The following is a 12,216-nucleotide window of genomic DNA, read 5'->3' as shown; positions in this document are numbered from 1 at the left end:
TGACCCTTTAAGAAAATTCTAGTCATGCTTATTGGTCCTCGGTAAGCCAGTGTTAAAATACTATTTAATCTGCCACACGCTTGAGGCCTCATTTATAAAATAATGGCAGGAACTTCCCTGGTGGCACAGTGGCTAAGAATCCGCTGCCAATGCAGGGAACACGGGTTCGAGCCCTGGTCCGGGAAGATCCCACATGCCGTGGAGCAACTAAGCCCCTGTGCCACAACTACTGAAGCTGCACTCTAGAGCTCGCGAGCCACAACTACTGAGTCCGCGTACTACAACTACCGAAGCCTGCGTGCCTAGAGCCCGTGCTCCACAACAAGAGAAGCCACCGCAATGAGAAGCACGTGCACTGCAACGAAGAGTAGCCCCTGCTCGCCCCAACTAAAGAAAGCCCGCGCCCAGCAACGAAGACCCAACGCAGACAAAAATAAATAAATTTATTTAAAAAATAATAACAAAATAAAATAAAATAATGGCAGTGAGGGTAGATCTCTAAAGTCCTTGTGGTTCTAAATAGCTATAAATATAGCAACTTTTATGAAATACTTTAAAGACATTTCCCCAACTATCAAATCTTAATTTTTAATCTTGAAATAATCTCAAACTTACAGTTTCAAGAATAGTATGAAGAACTCCCAAATATTTTTCTCCCACGCTCCCCAACTGTCAGCATCTTACATCTGTCTTACACTATCTCTAAACACCTACACCAACATACACGTGCATGCAACGACACACTTTTTTCCAAAACCATCGAGAGTCAGTTACCGGCATAATACCCCATTACTCCTAACACTTCAGTGTCAATTTCCCAAAAACAAGGACATTCCCCTATATAACTACAATACAACCATCATAACAAGGAAATGAATACTGATACAGTATTACATCGAATCCACAGAAACCAGTCAAATTTCTACAATTGTCCCAAAAGCTCCAAATCTTTTTACCTAATGTAAGGGGGTAAGTAAAAATGATCGTTTTTAATGGTGTTTTGTAACTTCAGTAGGGTTTCTTCTTGTAAAAACTGCATTCTTTTTACAGCACTCATCAAATAAGCTTATTCTAAGATTCTTCTACAAATATTAAACATTTTCCTGAGAAACTTTTTTTAAATTCTATAAATACTATTAATTTGTCACTGAAGCAGTTTTTATATGCTTATTATTTCTAAAAACGTATACGTTAATAAAAGAAAACAGTATGTAAGCAAAGGGAAGATATAAAATATATTCGACATTTTATATTTCATGATGGTAACTTCCTCATAAATACTGGCAGATACTTCCAGATACCCTTAATTATTAACCTATTAAATGAGAGGCAGTTCACTTCCCAAAGATTCCACTAAGAGCCACTACATGAATTACCTCGAATAAAGTAAAATAACCACCATTAAATTTATTGATATAATTACAAAATGAATCCAAAAAAGTCAGATTTCATTTTGAAAAAGAAACTTTTACCTAGAAGCTATGAACAGTGTATTTTTAGGTCAACACAAATACAATTTATAGAATAAAAGTTAACTTCCTAACTAGAGATTTAAAACTAAATTCATTTACACTATGATGAACAAAAATTTTTCACTTGAGAACTGTTTATAACACACTCTGAAATAGGTGCACTCACCCTGAAATACAAAAAATAAGGGCTGATTTAAGCAAATACATGGGATGATTTAGAAAATGCTCAAACCAAACACCACAAGAGAGCAATAATATATTCTTACATATAAGTTGTCAGAATTTAAAGGGAAGAGGCTCTGGGCATATGAGCTCTACAGGTGATTCACTGACTTATATGAGAGTGAGTGTGAGTGTGAGTGTGAGCGTGTGTGTGTGTGTGTGTAGATAAGGGTAGAGTAATATATCCAAAGATGTTACCAGTGAAAAATCTTTGGGTGGTGAGAATATGGTGTTCGTTCTCTAAATTTTAAATATCTGTGTTTTCTAATTTTCTACAATGCCTATACTGCTTTCATAAAAATAAAGTTACTTTTGATTTTAAAAAACATTGCTTCAGGGCTTCCCTGGTGGCGCAGTGGTTGAGAGGCCGTCTGTCAATGCAGGGGACACGGGTTCGTGCCCCGGTCCGGGAAGATGCCACATGCCGCGGAGCAGCTGGGCCCGTGAGCCATGGCCGCTGAGCCTACGCGTCCGGAGCCTGTGCTCCGCAACGGGAGAGGCCACAACAGTGAGAGGCCGGCGTACCGCAAAAAAAAAAAAAAACAAAAACAAAAACAAAAAAAACACTGCTTCAGGCAGTTATCACATCTTAAGGAACTGTTTAATTAAAGTTGAACTTGGGCTTCCCTGGTGGCGCAGTGGTTGAGAATCTGCCTGCCAATGCAGACGACTTGGGTTCGAGCCCTGTTCTGGGAAGATCCCACATGCCACGGAGCAACTGGGCCCGTGAGCCACGACTACTGAGGCTGCGTGTCTGGAGCCTGTGCTCCACAACAAGAGAGGCCACGACAGTGAGAGGCCCGCGCACCGCAATGAAGAGTAACCCCCACTCGTCGCAACTAGAGAAAGCCCTCGCACAGAAACGAAGACCCAACACAGCCAAAAATATAAATAAATAAATAAAATTGAACTATCAATTCCCAGATGGCTGTCATTGATGTTTCTCTTTATTCTCCTTTCACTTCTCCTGTGAGAAACAAGAACATTTATTAATGTTGAGGAGAATTTTTTTTCTTCACTCACAAACCAATTCTGACAACTTGAGAAAGAAAGAGTATATGAAGAACTCTAAGAATGAAATTAAATACAACAGAAAGGGCAAAATTTAAGATTCTACCTAAATCAATTTAAGCCCCATTTATACATATATGTGAGCAAATGAGGTCTATGCCAATAGGCAGAGAAGGGGAAAATGATCACATACACAAAAAAGCTAAGACTATGAAGAATAAGACAGTATAAACTTTTGCCGACAAGCTGGAAAAGTGGGTTCTACATCTGAACGTCTTATCCCTGTCACATACTGCTAGGGCCTATAGGAAATTGAACCAGTCCTATGCCCGTGGCTTTACCTGGCATTTTAAAAGGCCACAGGTGTGATGACCATTTTGTAACATATAGATATGTCAAATCACTATGTTGTGCACCAGGAACTAGCATAGCGATGTAGGTCAGTTATACTTCAAAAACAAACGGACAGGGACTTCCCTGGCCATCCTGCAGTTAAGACTCAGCGCTTCCACCGCAGGGGCCATGGGTTCGATCCCTGGTCAGGAAACTAAGATCCCACATGCTGCACAGTGCAGCCCCCCAAAAAGAATAACAGAATAACAAAAACAGACAAACTCACAGAAAAAGAGATCAGATTTGTGGTTACCAGTGGTGGGGGGTGGGGAAGAGGAGGAGCTGGATAAAGGTAGTAAAAAGAAGAAAAAAAGCCGTAAGTGAAAATAATTATTCTAATCAGTGCCTCTCAGTTGTTATCATTCCATGGCTGACATGAGGTAGTGATCTCCTAACCACTGATGATTATCCACAGTTGTAATTTCTTAAAAGAAATTTTCACATATAAACAGACAAGATTCATCAAAGAAAATATACATAAAAGAAGTGGCAATGGTCACATAAAATGCAAAATGTACAAGTGATTAGAAATTAAGATATCCTAGCATCCAGATCTTAATTTCTAAATATTATTCTCCAATAAAAGAACTAGGGCTTGGAGAAATGATTCCAGACTGGGGCAGAAAAAAGTACAAGAGGAGCCTGGAACATTCTGTCATACAAGAAATTTTTTAAATGCTCAAAAAATAATAGAGACAAGTCAAGAAACCAGCATGAGGGGCTCCCAGTGGCCAACATCTGGGACAATTTGAAAAAGAAAATAAATAAATAATAGACTAACAAATTAAAACCCAGAGAATACAGTAAGAATCCATAAGTTCATTCAGATATAAATCAATGAATGAATGAATGGGACAGGGGCTGGGAAATTTGTTCCTTACAGTAGGATTCCAAATAACTGTAGAAGGAAAGATGGGTTCAGTCACCTTTTGGCAACTGCCACAGTAATAACTGTTTTAGTCCAGAATCACTGGTGGATGTTAAAACGAATGTGTGGAAATAGGCTAAGAAACAGGGTTATGTGTGTCTCAAGGTATCTCCCCAACACATACACAGAAATAACAAAGGAAGAAATAGTAACTTTACAGTAGAGATCCTGGCAGGCACCACCTTAACAAAGTAGCCAAAGTTACCCTGAATATTGGGACAAACTGCTATCACATGGTTACTGAGGATGCACTGAGAAGGACGCAACATCTTGTCTGTGGTACTCCTGCCAAAAGTGTATAACATGAGTCTAATCAAGGAGAAACACCAGTCAACCCAAAATGAGGGACATATAACACAACAACTGGTCTGTACTCTTCAACAATGTCAACATCACGAAAGATAACAGAAAAACTGAAGGACAGTTACAGATTAAAGTATTCTGAAGACACAGACCTAAATATAACATCTGATCCTACACTGGATCATGGAACTGAAAAAATACACTAACGGGACAATTGGCAAAATTTTTGAAAGGTCTGAAAATATGATAACAGTATTTAATCACTGAAGCCCCAGGGAAGTCCCTGAATTCTTGATTTTAACAATTAGACTCTAAGAATTTGTGCTTGTTTTTATGAAATACACATGGATGTTACAAAGATAAGAGAGAATCATGCCTGCAACTTTTTTCTCAAATATTTCAGAAAAATGACATGGGGAAGAAGTGAATGACATAGTGGACTAATATGTTAACATTTGAGGCATTTCAGTGAAGGGCATACAGCAATTTCTTCTATTATCTTTGAAAGTTTTTTATAAGAGTGAAATTATTTAAAAATAAAAGGTTTTAGAAAGAGATACCGCTTTTCACCAATCAGATGTGTAAAAAAATTTTAAAAGATGGCCAGTATCCGTTGCTGGAAGACATGGTTGAAAACCAGGACTCTGAAACCTAGTGGGTGGAAAGCAAACCAATACAATCTCTTTGCAGGGTAATTTGGAGATTTAGAACGGTCTTTGACCCAGCCATTCCATTTAGAAAACCTTAATCTGTGAAAACTAAAATACCTGTCTAAATGTGTTTAGATAAATGTGAGCACATATTTGTAAATGCACAGAAAAATGTTTTGAAAGATAGGTACTAAACCATTGTAAGTAATTACCTCTGTGGAGAGAAGAGAGATATAAGAGTGAGAAGTAAAAAAGCGACTTTTATCCCTACAAACTTTTATGTTTTATAAGTTTCTTAATTCAAAAACAATTTTAAACAAAGGGGAAAGAGACAAAGTCATGGAGAGGGACTCAAAACTAGGTAAAGAGTTAATCGGATGACAGCAGGCGACCAGCACAGCATGAAAGCCACACAGAGAAAGAGCCAGGGTTGCCGAAAAAATCTTCCTGAGAGCAGACCAATGAGATCTCTAGGAAAGATAGATGTGTCCCAAAACAATGGTGAGAGTAAAATATTCAGAGCTGAGTTGTCCAATACGGTAGCCACTAGACACACTGAACTTGTGGCTAGTACAAAATGACATGTTAGTAGGGTAAGATGCACAATGGATTTCAAAGACTTATTATGAAACAAAAGAACAAAATAACTCATTAGTATTTTTATACTGATTACATATTGAAGAGATATTATTTTAGAAATAGTAAGTTAAACAAAATATATTATAAAAATTAATTTCATGTTTCTTTTTACTGGTTTAATGTGCCTACTAGCAAATGTAGAATTACTTATGTGGCTCCCAATATATTCCTACTGATAGTGTTGTTCTAGAGACTTTTGATAAAATATTCAATTTGTTCCACTATACCAGATTCTATTGGGGATACCGTTTACTTCAGACACATCATCACTTCAGAGTAAGAAGTTCGGTTCTTATGAGTGGTAATCAACTCTGTACTAGACATAAACTTTGCGTTCTCAACCACACACAGCTGACCTTTGCACACAGTGGTAGGAGGGACTGAGCCCGGCGCAGTTGAAAATCTGAGTATAACTCTACAGTCTGCCCCCAGTATCCATGGTTCCGCATCCACATATTCAACCAACCGCAGATCATGTAGCACTGCAGTACATCTTTACTGAAAAAAATCCACATGGAAGTGCACCTGTGTAGTTTAAACCCATGTTGTTCAGAGTCAACTGTACATGGATGTAACTAAATACCTTATAAATGTGAAGATCTAACTTTTCCACAAATCAGACTATGCAAATTTGAAGTCATTATTTTATAATGCAGGATAAGAAGTATTAGAAAAACACTGATATCCACTCCATCCCAAAGAACAATTTTTTTTATAAAAAATCAAGAAAAGTCACACAAAATATTGCACACGAATGTTCACAGCAGCATTATTCATCATAGTCAAGAATTGGAACCAACCCAAACAACATCACTGATGAATAAATAAAACGTGGTATAGCCATGGAAGATTATTCAGCAATAAAAAGGAAGGAAATACTGATACAAGCTTCAACATGGATGAATCTTGAAAACACTATGCTAAGGGAAAGAAGTCGGTCAAAAAAAACCATGTATTGAATGAATCCACTAATATGAAGTGTCCACAATAAGCAAATCTACACAAACAGAAAACAAATTAGTGATTAACAAGGGGTGTGGGATTGGGAAGTGAGAACAGGGAGTGACTGCTAATGGGATACGGTTTCTTTTGGGAATGATGAAAATGTTCTAAAATTGATTAAAGTAATAGTACAACTCTATGAATATACTAAAAACCACTGAATTGTACACTTTAAAATAGGTGAATTATATGGTATGTGAATTACATCTCAATAAAGCTGTTCTTAAAAAGAAAAGTAAAAAATTAACGAACACAGAAAAACAAATACAAAAAAATTCATATCAATCTTACTGAGAACACTCTGAGGTCTTTCCTTTATTCTGATAGTCCATTATACACTGAATAAGATGGTTATTTTCATCCAACATCTGAAATGAGAAAAAGTTTATTGTAAATCTAGTGCAACAATTAATAAAAAATTCAGATTTCTAGAAACATTTATCTCTACAGGAACTGAATTCACAGGAGTTTTTTTATACATAGTATACAGCTCAGCACAAAAGATCTTATTTTATACCTTTGAAATGTTATCATGTTTAATCAACATTTTTTTATTTTTTATTTTTTATTTTTTTGGCAGTGCCGCCCGGCTTGCAGGATTTTATTCCCTGACCAGGGATCGAACCCGCGTCCCCTGCAGTGGAAGCATGGAGTCTTAACCATTGGACCACCAGGGAATTCCCTAATATTTCTATTTCAATTATTCTCCCTCTGAATTATTACCTGAAGCTCAGGACAGAAAATTTGGAGTTTCTTTTCTGTTTAAACATTTAATTACCTCTACTATCTGAAATAGAAGTTTTAGCCTTATTAAGACTAAAAGTTAAGAGGGAATTCCCTGATGGTCCAGTGGTTAGGACTCTGAGCTTCCACTGCAGAGAGCACAGGTTCAATCCCTGGCAGGGGAGCTAAGAGCCCCCAAGCCGTGGGGTACAGCCAAAAAAAACAAACAATAAAGACTGAAAGTTAAGAGTCCAAGTTGGCTTTGCATCATTGTAATGCTTTGTCTTAGTGAAAAAAAAATCTGTCTTTATCCAGAATAAGCTCATGAAAACTTCAACTCAGGAGGCTTAAGGAGATAGCTGGCTAGTTTCCAAGTTTTATACAGCATGGTTTTGTGATTCTCCAAATATGCAATAATTACAATAATTTCTAGGTAAGTACTGTAATATTTATCGCAGACTCTATGAGCCTACCTTATAATTTAGTTGTACCAAAAGTTTAAAAGTAAGAAGCATATCAATTTATCATACTATCATAACAATTCAAAGCAAAACTAGCTTTAAGGGTTAAATAATTCATCTAAGCAAAGTGGCACTGAGGAAAAAGCACTGATGTAGCAATTAAAAGGCCAGTTAGTTTTAGTGCCAGCTTTGCTACCCTGTGAAAACAACTTAAGATTTCAGGGTCTCAGATTTATCAAGTGACAGGAGTAGATGTTCCTCCTAAAACTGCCCCACCCTTCCAGGATTCAACGAAAGCATGAAGTATAATAGCATAACCACTCTTTCTCACTAATTGAGTTAATGTAATTCTTTTAACTAAACACAAAAACCCATTGAACAGTATGACTTTTCTGCATATGAATCATATGCAGAAAAAAATACTGTGCATATGATTCATATCGCTGGAAAAAAATATTAACATGCCCTTCTAAAAAATGTAGTTTTCTTCTTAATCATAAGATGCCAAAAAATTTGTCTTTAAAATGTGTTAATACAATCTCCACTCTAACGATTTCACAACCTATCTTCTCGGACTCTTCAACCTAATAAACTTCACCATTAGAATATTTGTCTCATACCTAACATCAATCCCTCACACTATAGAATGAGGCACTTAATTTGGAATCCTTTTTCTCTCCTCAGCTGAGGATGAAAACTTTAACTGATCAGCATCTCCTGAATTAATCACCCATGATAAATATCTTTAGATGTATGTAAGAAAAACTCTTTACAGAAAAAAAAAAAGAAAAACTCAGAACTTTTCTACAGGCCAAAAATAAAAAGCGAAGCCTTCCAGAGACACGTTTCGCCTATGTGTACTTGAAGCTGTTTGCCAGGTCGCAGACTTAGCCCAGTACGCTACACGAAAAGCACTGCATTTTCAGGCACTGCCAAGCCGGTTTGTTCATAAAAATAAAGCAACAGTTGGGCAAATGTCAAATGCCACACTACAAAGAACCTGAGAGTCAACAGAAGCCAATTAACATAATCTACCGGGCGTAGGATGGTATCCTGAGTGGTACTAGAAGTTGACTTCTCTTCAATTTTCACCTTTGTTCCGGTGCATAAAACAAAACCTAAATATTTAAGGTAAACTGCAAAATTTTCTAAGTAACTTTTCAAAGTCGGTTAACTAAAACTCAGAACGCTGCCTTGCTCATAGGCAACAAGGGGTAGAGAATAAAGAACCTTTGTGTCCCCAACTGGCAAGTAACAGCAACGACAGCACAGCTCCCTGTGCATTTATCACTACTTCTGCAATTGGTCACGAGAATCAGACTGTCTCCACTACTCGACTGTAAGCTCCGTGAAGGCAAGGACCATGCTCACCACTGCAGCCTCGGCGCCTGCTGTAGGCGATCAATGAGTATTCGCTACAGCTGTAGAGGTAAGGGGTGCATCCGGAAGGGAGGAGGGACTCCGAGAGAACCCCGAAATCCAGAGGGTTCTCCCTCGCCCGCCCCTGAGCCTCGACTAAGGTTCCCTGCCGCGTCCCCCAAGTTCTGGTGAGAGCTCCCCAACTCGGCCGGAGTTTGCAGCTCTGCGCGGGGAGACAGCAACGCTCCGGCTTCCCCTCGGGCCCCCGGCGACCCTAGGTGAGGTCTGCACAGAGCCGCCTCGGCGCGCGGGGCGGGGCGACGCCAAAGTAACTCCGGAGCGACGCGCGGGGGGCGCGGGCCGCGGAAAACAGCCCTTCCTCGCGCGGCCGCCACCGCCGGGTGCACGCGCCCCGCCGCGCGAACGCCGCCCCATCCCTAGAGAAATCAGGCGCCAGTTGCTTGGGCTTTTGTGCCTGTAGGAAGGAGCCCAAACGCGCGCGGGACTCCTCGAGAGAACTGGTTCGCCCCCTTCCGCCACCCACTCGGGCGCAGCCCGCGGCTCGGGTTCCCACACCCACCCGCCTCCCAGCAGGCCCGCCTCCGCCCCCAGCCCGGCCGACTCCCGGCCCGGCCCCCGGGTCCCTCCCAAACGCGGGCAGGGCCTGGCATCTCCGACCCCACGCGGTTTCACCTTCTGAATCGCAGCGGGAGTGATCTCCCCCTTGCCGCGCTGCCTCGGGGCCGCGAACGCCACGGACATGTTGCCGCCGTCACCACTATCGGCAAGTCCCAAGCGCTCCGGGTGAACGGCAAACTGGGGGAAAGACGCCGGTCTCTCGGGCCGAACCACGTCGAGAGCGCGGGGAGGGGGGATGCTCCAGCGCCCGACGGGCAGCCGGCCGGCCCAGCCTGGACGGGGAACTCTGGCCCGTACTAGTCCAGTTTCTGCGCGGTACTTTGGAACCACAGCCCCGGCAGAACTTCCCTGCTCTTGATCGCCCTCCCGTTCCTCCACCTTTCCTTCCGCGCCACCCCCCGGCCCCCTACGCTTGTGGTAGGGCCGCGCCCCAGCCCTCCCTCCGTTTCAGCGATTCAGGAAATGGTCCCGCCGCCGCGGGAGAGGGAGCGGCTAGGGCAGCCCCTGTCACAGGAAATGCGAGCGCCCGAGCCGGCCCGCCCCTTTCGCGCGGGGCCGCTTTCCTCCCGCTCCGCGTGCTGGAGCGTCCCTCAGCCTCCGTTTCGGCGCTCTGCTGTAGACCGCGTTTAGTTTTTCCAACTTCATCCTTACCCCCTCCGGGGAAGAAGTGGCCTCCCCGAGCTGTCCGGGTACCCCGGAGATGGGAGGAGGGAGGTCAGGACCCGGGAGTTCGTGCCAACCCGTGGGGCATCTGCCAAGATGAGGCAGAGTTGGGAGGACGAGGGGAACGCGGATTCGCTGGTTTGAATGGCTCAGCTACGCCCCCAGTGCGCACCTCCGAGTCCACGGTCTCGCGCGCACACACAGTCGTTCTTAACAATTGGAAAGTAAGCGCGACGCAAAATCGGGAAACGAAGGCTGTGTCCTGCACTCGGGGGCAGTCGGCCAAGTTGGCTGGAAAGGCCACAGTTGAAGAGTTCGCCTCTTAGGATAAACCCTTGTCAGAAATGTGGGTCGATTTCATCTGACTTGCATCTTCGGAATTAACTTTTGAAATAGGGCACCCTTGCTCTTTTCTTTTGCAATATTTAGTGGCTTGTAAATTAGGCCCAAGCTACCAGGCTTCCAATCAGTGTGAGGCAAAAAGCCATAGCTTTCAAATTTTGTAAGGGACATGGGCAAATGTGTGTAATGTGTTGGTGTGGGGTTTACTACTATGGTGTAAATTTAGACTTTCATGTAACACAAAGGAAAAGTTTAAAAGTGTTACCCAACATTAATGAGGCTCAAAAATCAATCCCTTAGTTTATGTATAAACTATATCGGAAAAAATAAAGGAAATTTTCATATTTTAAAATTTATGTTTCAAAAAATGCTCTTCACAAAAAGGTCATGAGTTTCATTCATTCAGCAAATTTGGGTGCATTTTATGTGCTAGGCTTTATGCTAGGCACCTAGGATACAGCTGTGATAGAGTTGAGAGACCAGAAACAAGTAAACAAATATGTATGTATGTAAAGCACTAACAGGGACTTCCTTGGTGGTCCAGTAGTGAGGATTCTGCCCTTCCACTGCAAGGGGCACGGGTTCTATTCCTGGTTGGGGAAATAAGATCCCACATGCCACATGGCACAGCTAAAAAAAAAATTAAAGTACTAAGAAAGACTAGCAAACAGGGAACTGAGAGAGAGTGACAGAGGCGCTCGTGTGGGTTAGGGTGGGAAGTCCCCTCGGTTATATTTAAACTGAGGCCTAAAGGATGAAAAGGCTCAAGCCATCCTAAGAATAAAAGTAAGATGATTTGTACTCCTACAAATAGGAGTTACTCTTAGGAATTTAATTGTCTTTCACTACCCTAAGCCTTGACAAAAATACTCTGGTATATTTGGACATAATGTAACACATCAATTTAGAAAACCTATACCTATTGAATTCAGAACAGAAACGAAATCCATCACTAAGTCTTTCAAGATGAAAGCCTGGCTGCCATCATCTTGTCTTGATGTTTACACAAACGTGCCTTAGTAGTTAAAAACAATATTTCAGTAGGAGAAATGAAAAATACTCTTACTGCTTCAGTTCTGTCTGCTAGGCAGATAGCACAGAAATTTTAGAAGAATGACATGAACCAGTAGGAACACTGTCTGAATTACTATATCCCAGAAAAAAAAAAAATGTGCCAAGGGGACTCCTATTCCAAGGAGGTACCCAGAGATGGGTACATTTTTTGTCTAAATTACAGTTTCCCAACAGCAGGAAAGGAAATCAACAGAATGGGTAAGAGATCTGCTTAAGGTGTTTATTCCTTCAGAGTAGCATGCTAGAGTCTAGGGCACCCCGAGCCTCTAGGCATGGACCACAGTTTTCTCTGATACCATGTGTGCCATAAAAATACCAGTATTTTCTATGTGTCC

At 41.4% G+C, this 12,216-nt stretch overlaps 1 protein-coding gene across 5 annotated transcripts in view; it reads right to left on the bottom strand.

Annotated features, from left to right (window-relative positions):
- The window catches only part of SS18 (SS18 subunit of BAF chromatin remodeling complex), a 76,400-nt gene extending 66,254 nt beyond the window's left edge, over window positions 1-10,146 (bottom strand). Inside the window, exons 1-2 of one of the 5 annotated variants that reach the window (XM_004273736.4) lie at window positions 9,857-10,146; window positions 6,912-6,988 (exon numbers count right to left, since the gene is read on the bottom strand). In XM_004273736.4, coding sequence (XP_004273784.1) covers window positions 6,912-6,988; window positions 9,857-9,925 — 146 coding nt within the window. In that variant the 5' untranslated portion in view covers window positions 9,926-10,146. The remainder of the gene's footprint in view (window positions 1-6,911; window positions 6,989-9,856) is intronic. The other 4 variants (XM_004273737.3, XM_033435267.2, XM_049697675.1 and 1 more) reach the window with 4 other exon arrangements.
- Window positions 10,147-12,216: the final 2,070 nt, after the last annotated feature.

Source organism: Orcinus orca, chromosome 15, assembly GCF_937001465.1.
Source record: "Orcinus orca chromosome 15, mOrcOrc1.1, whole genome shotgun sequence".
Taxonomy (NCBI): domain Eukaryota; kingdom Metazoa; phylum Chordata; class Mammalia; order Artiodactyla; family Delphinidae; genus Orcinus; species Orcinus orca.
This window is presented reverse-complemented; position numbering and strand designations above follow the sequence as displayed.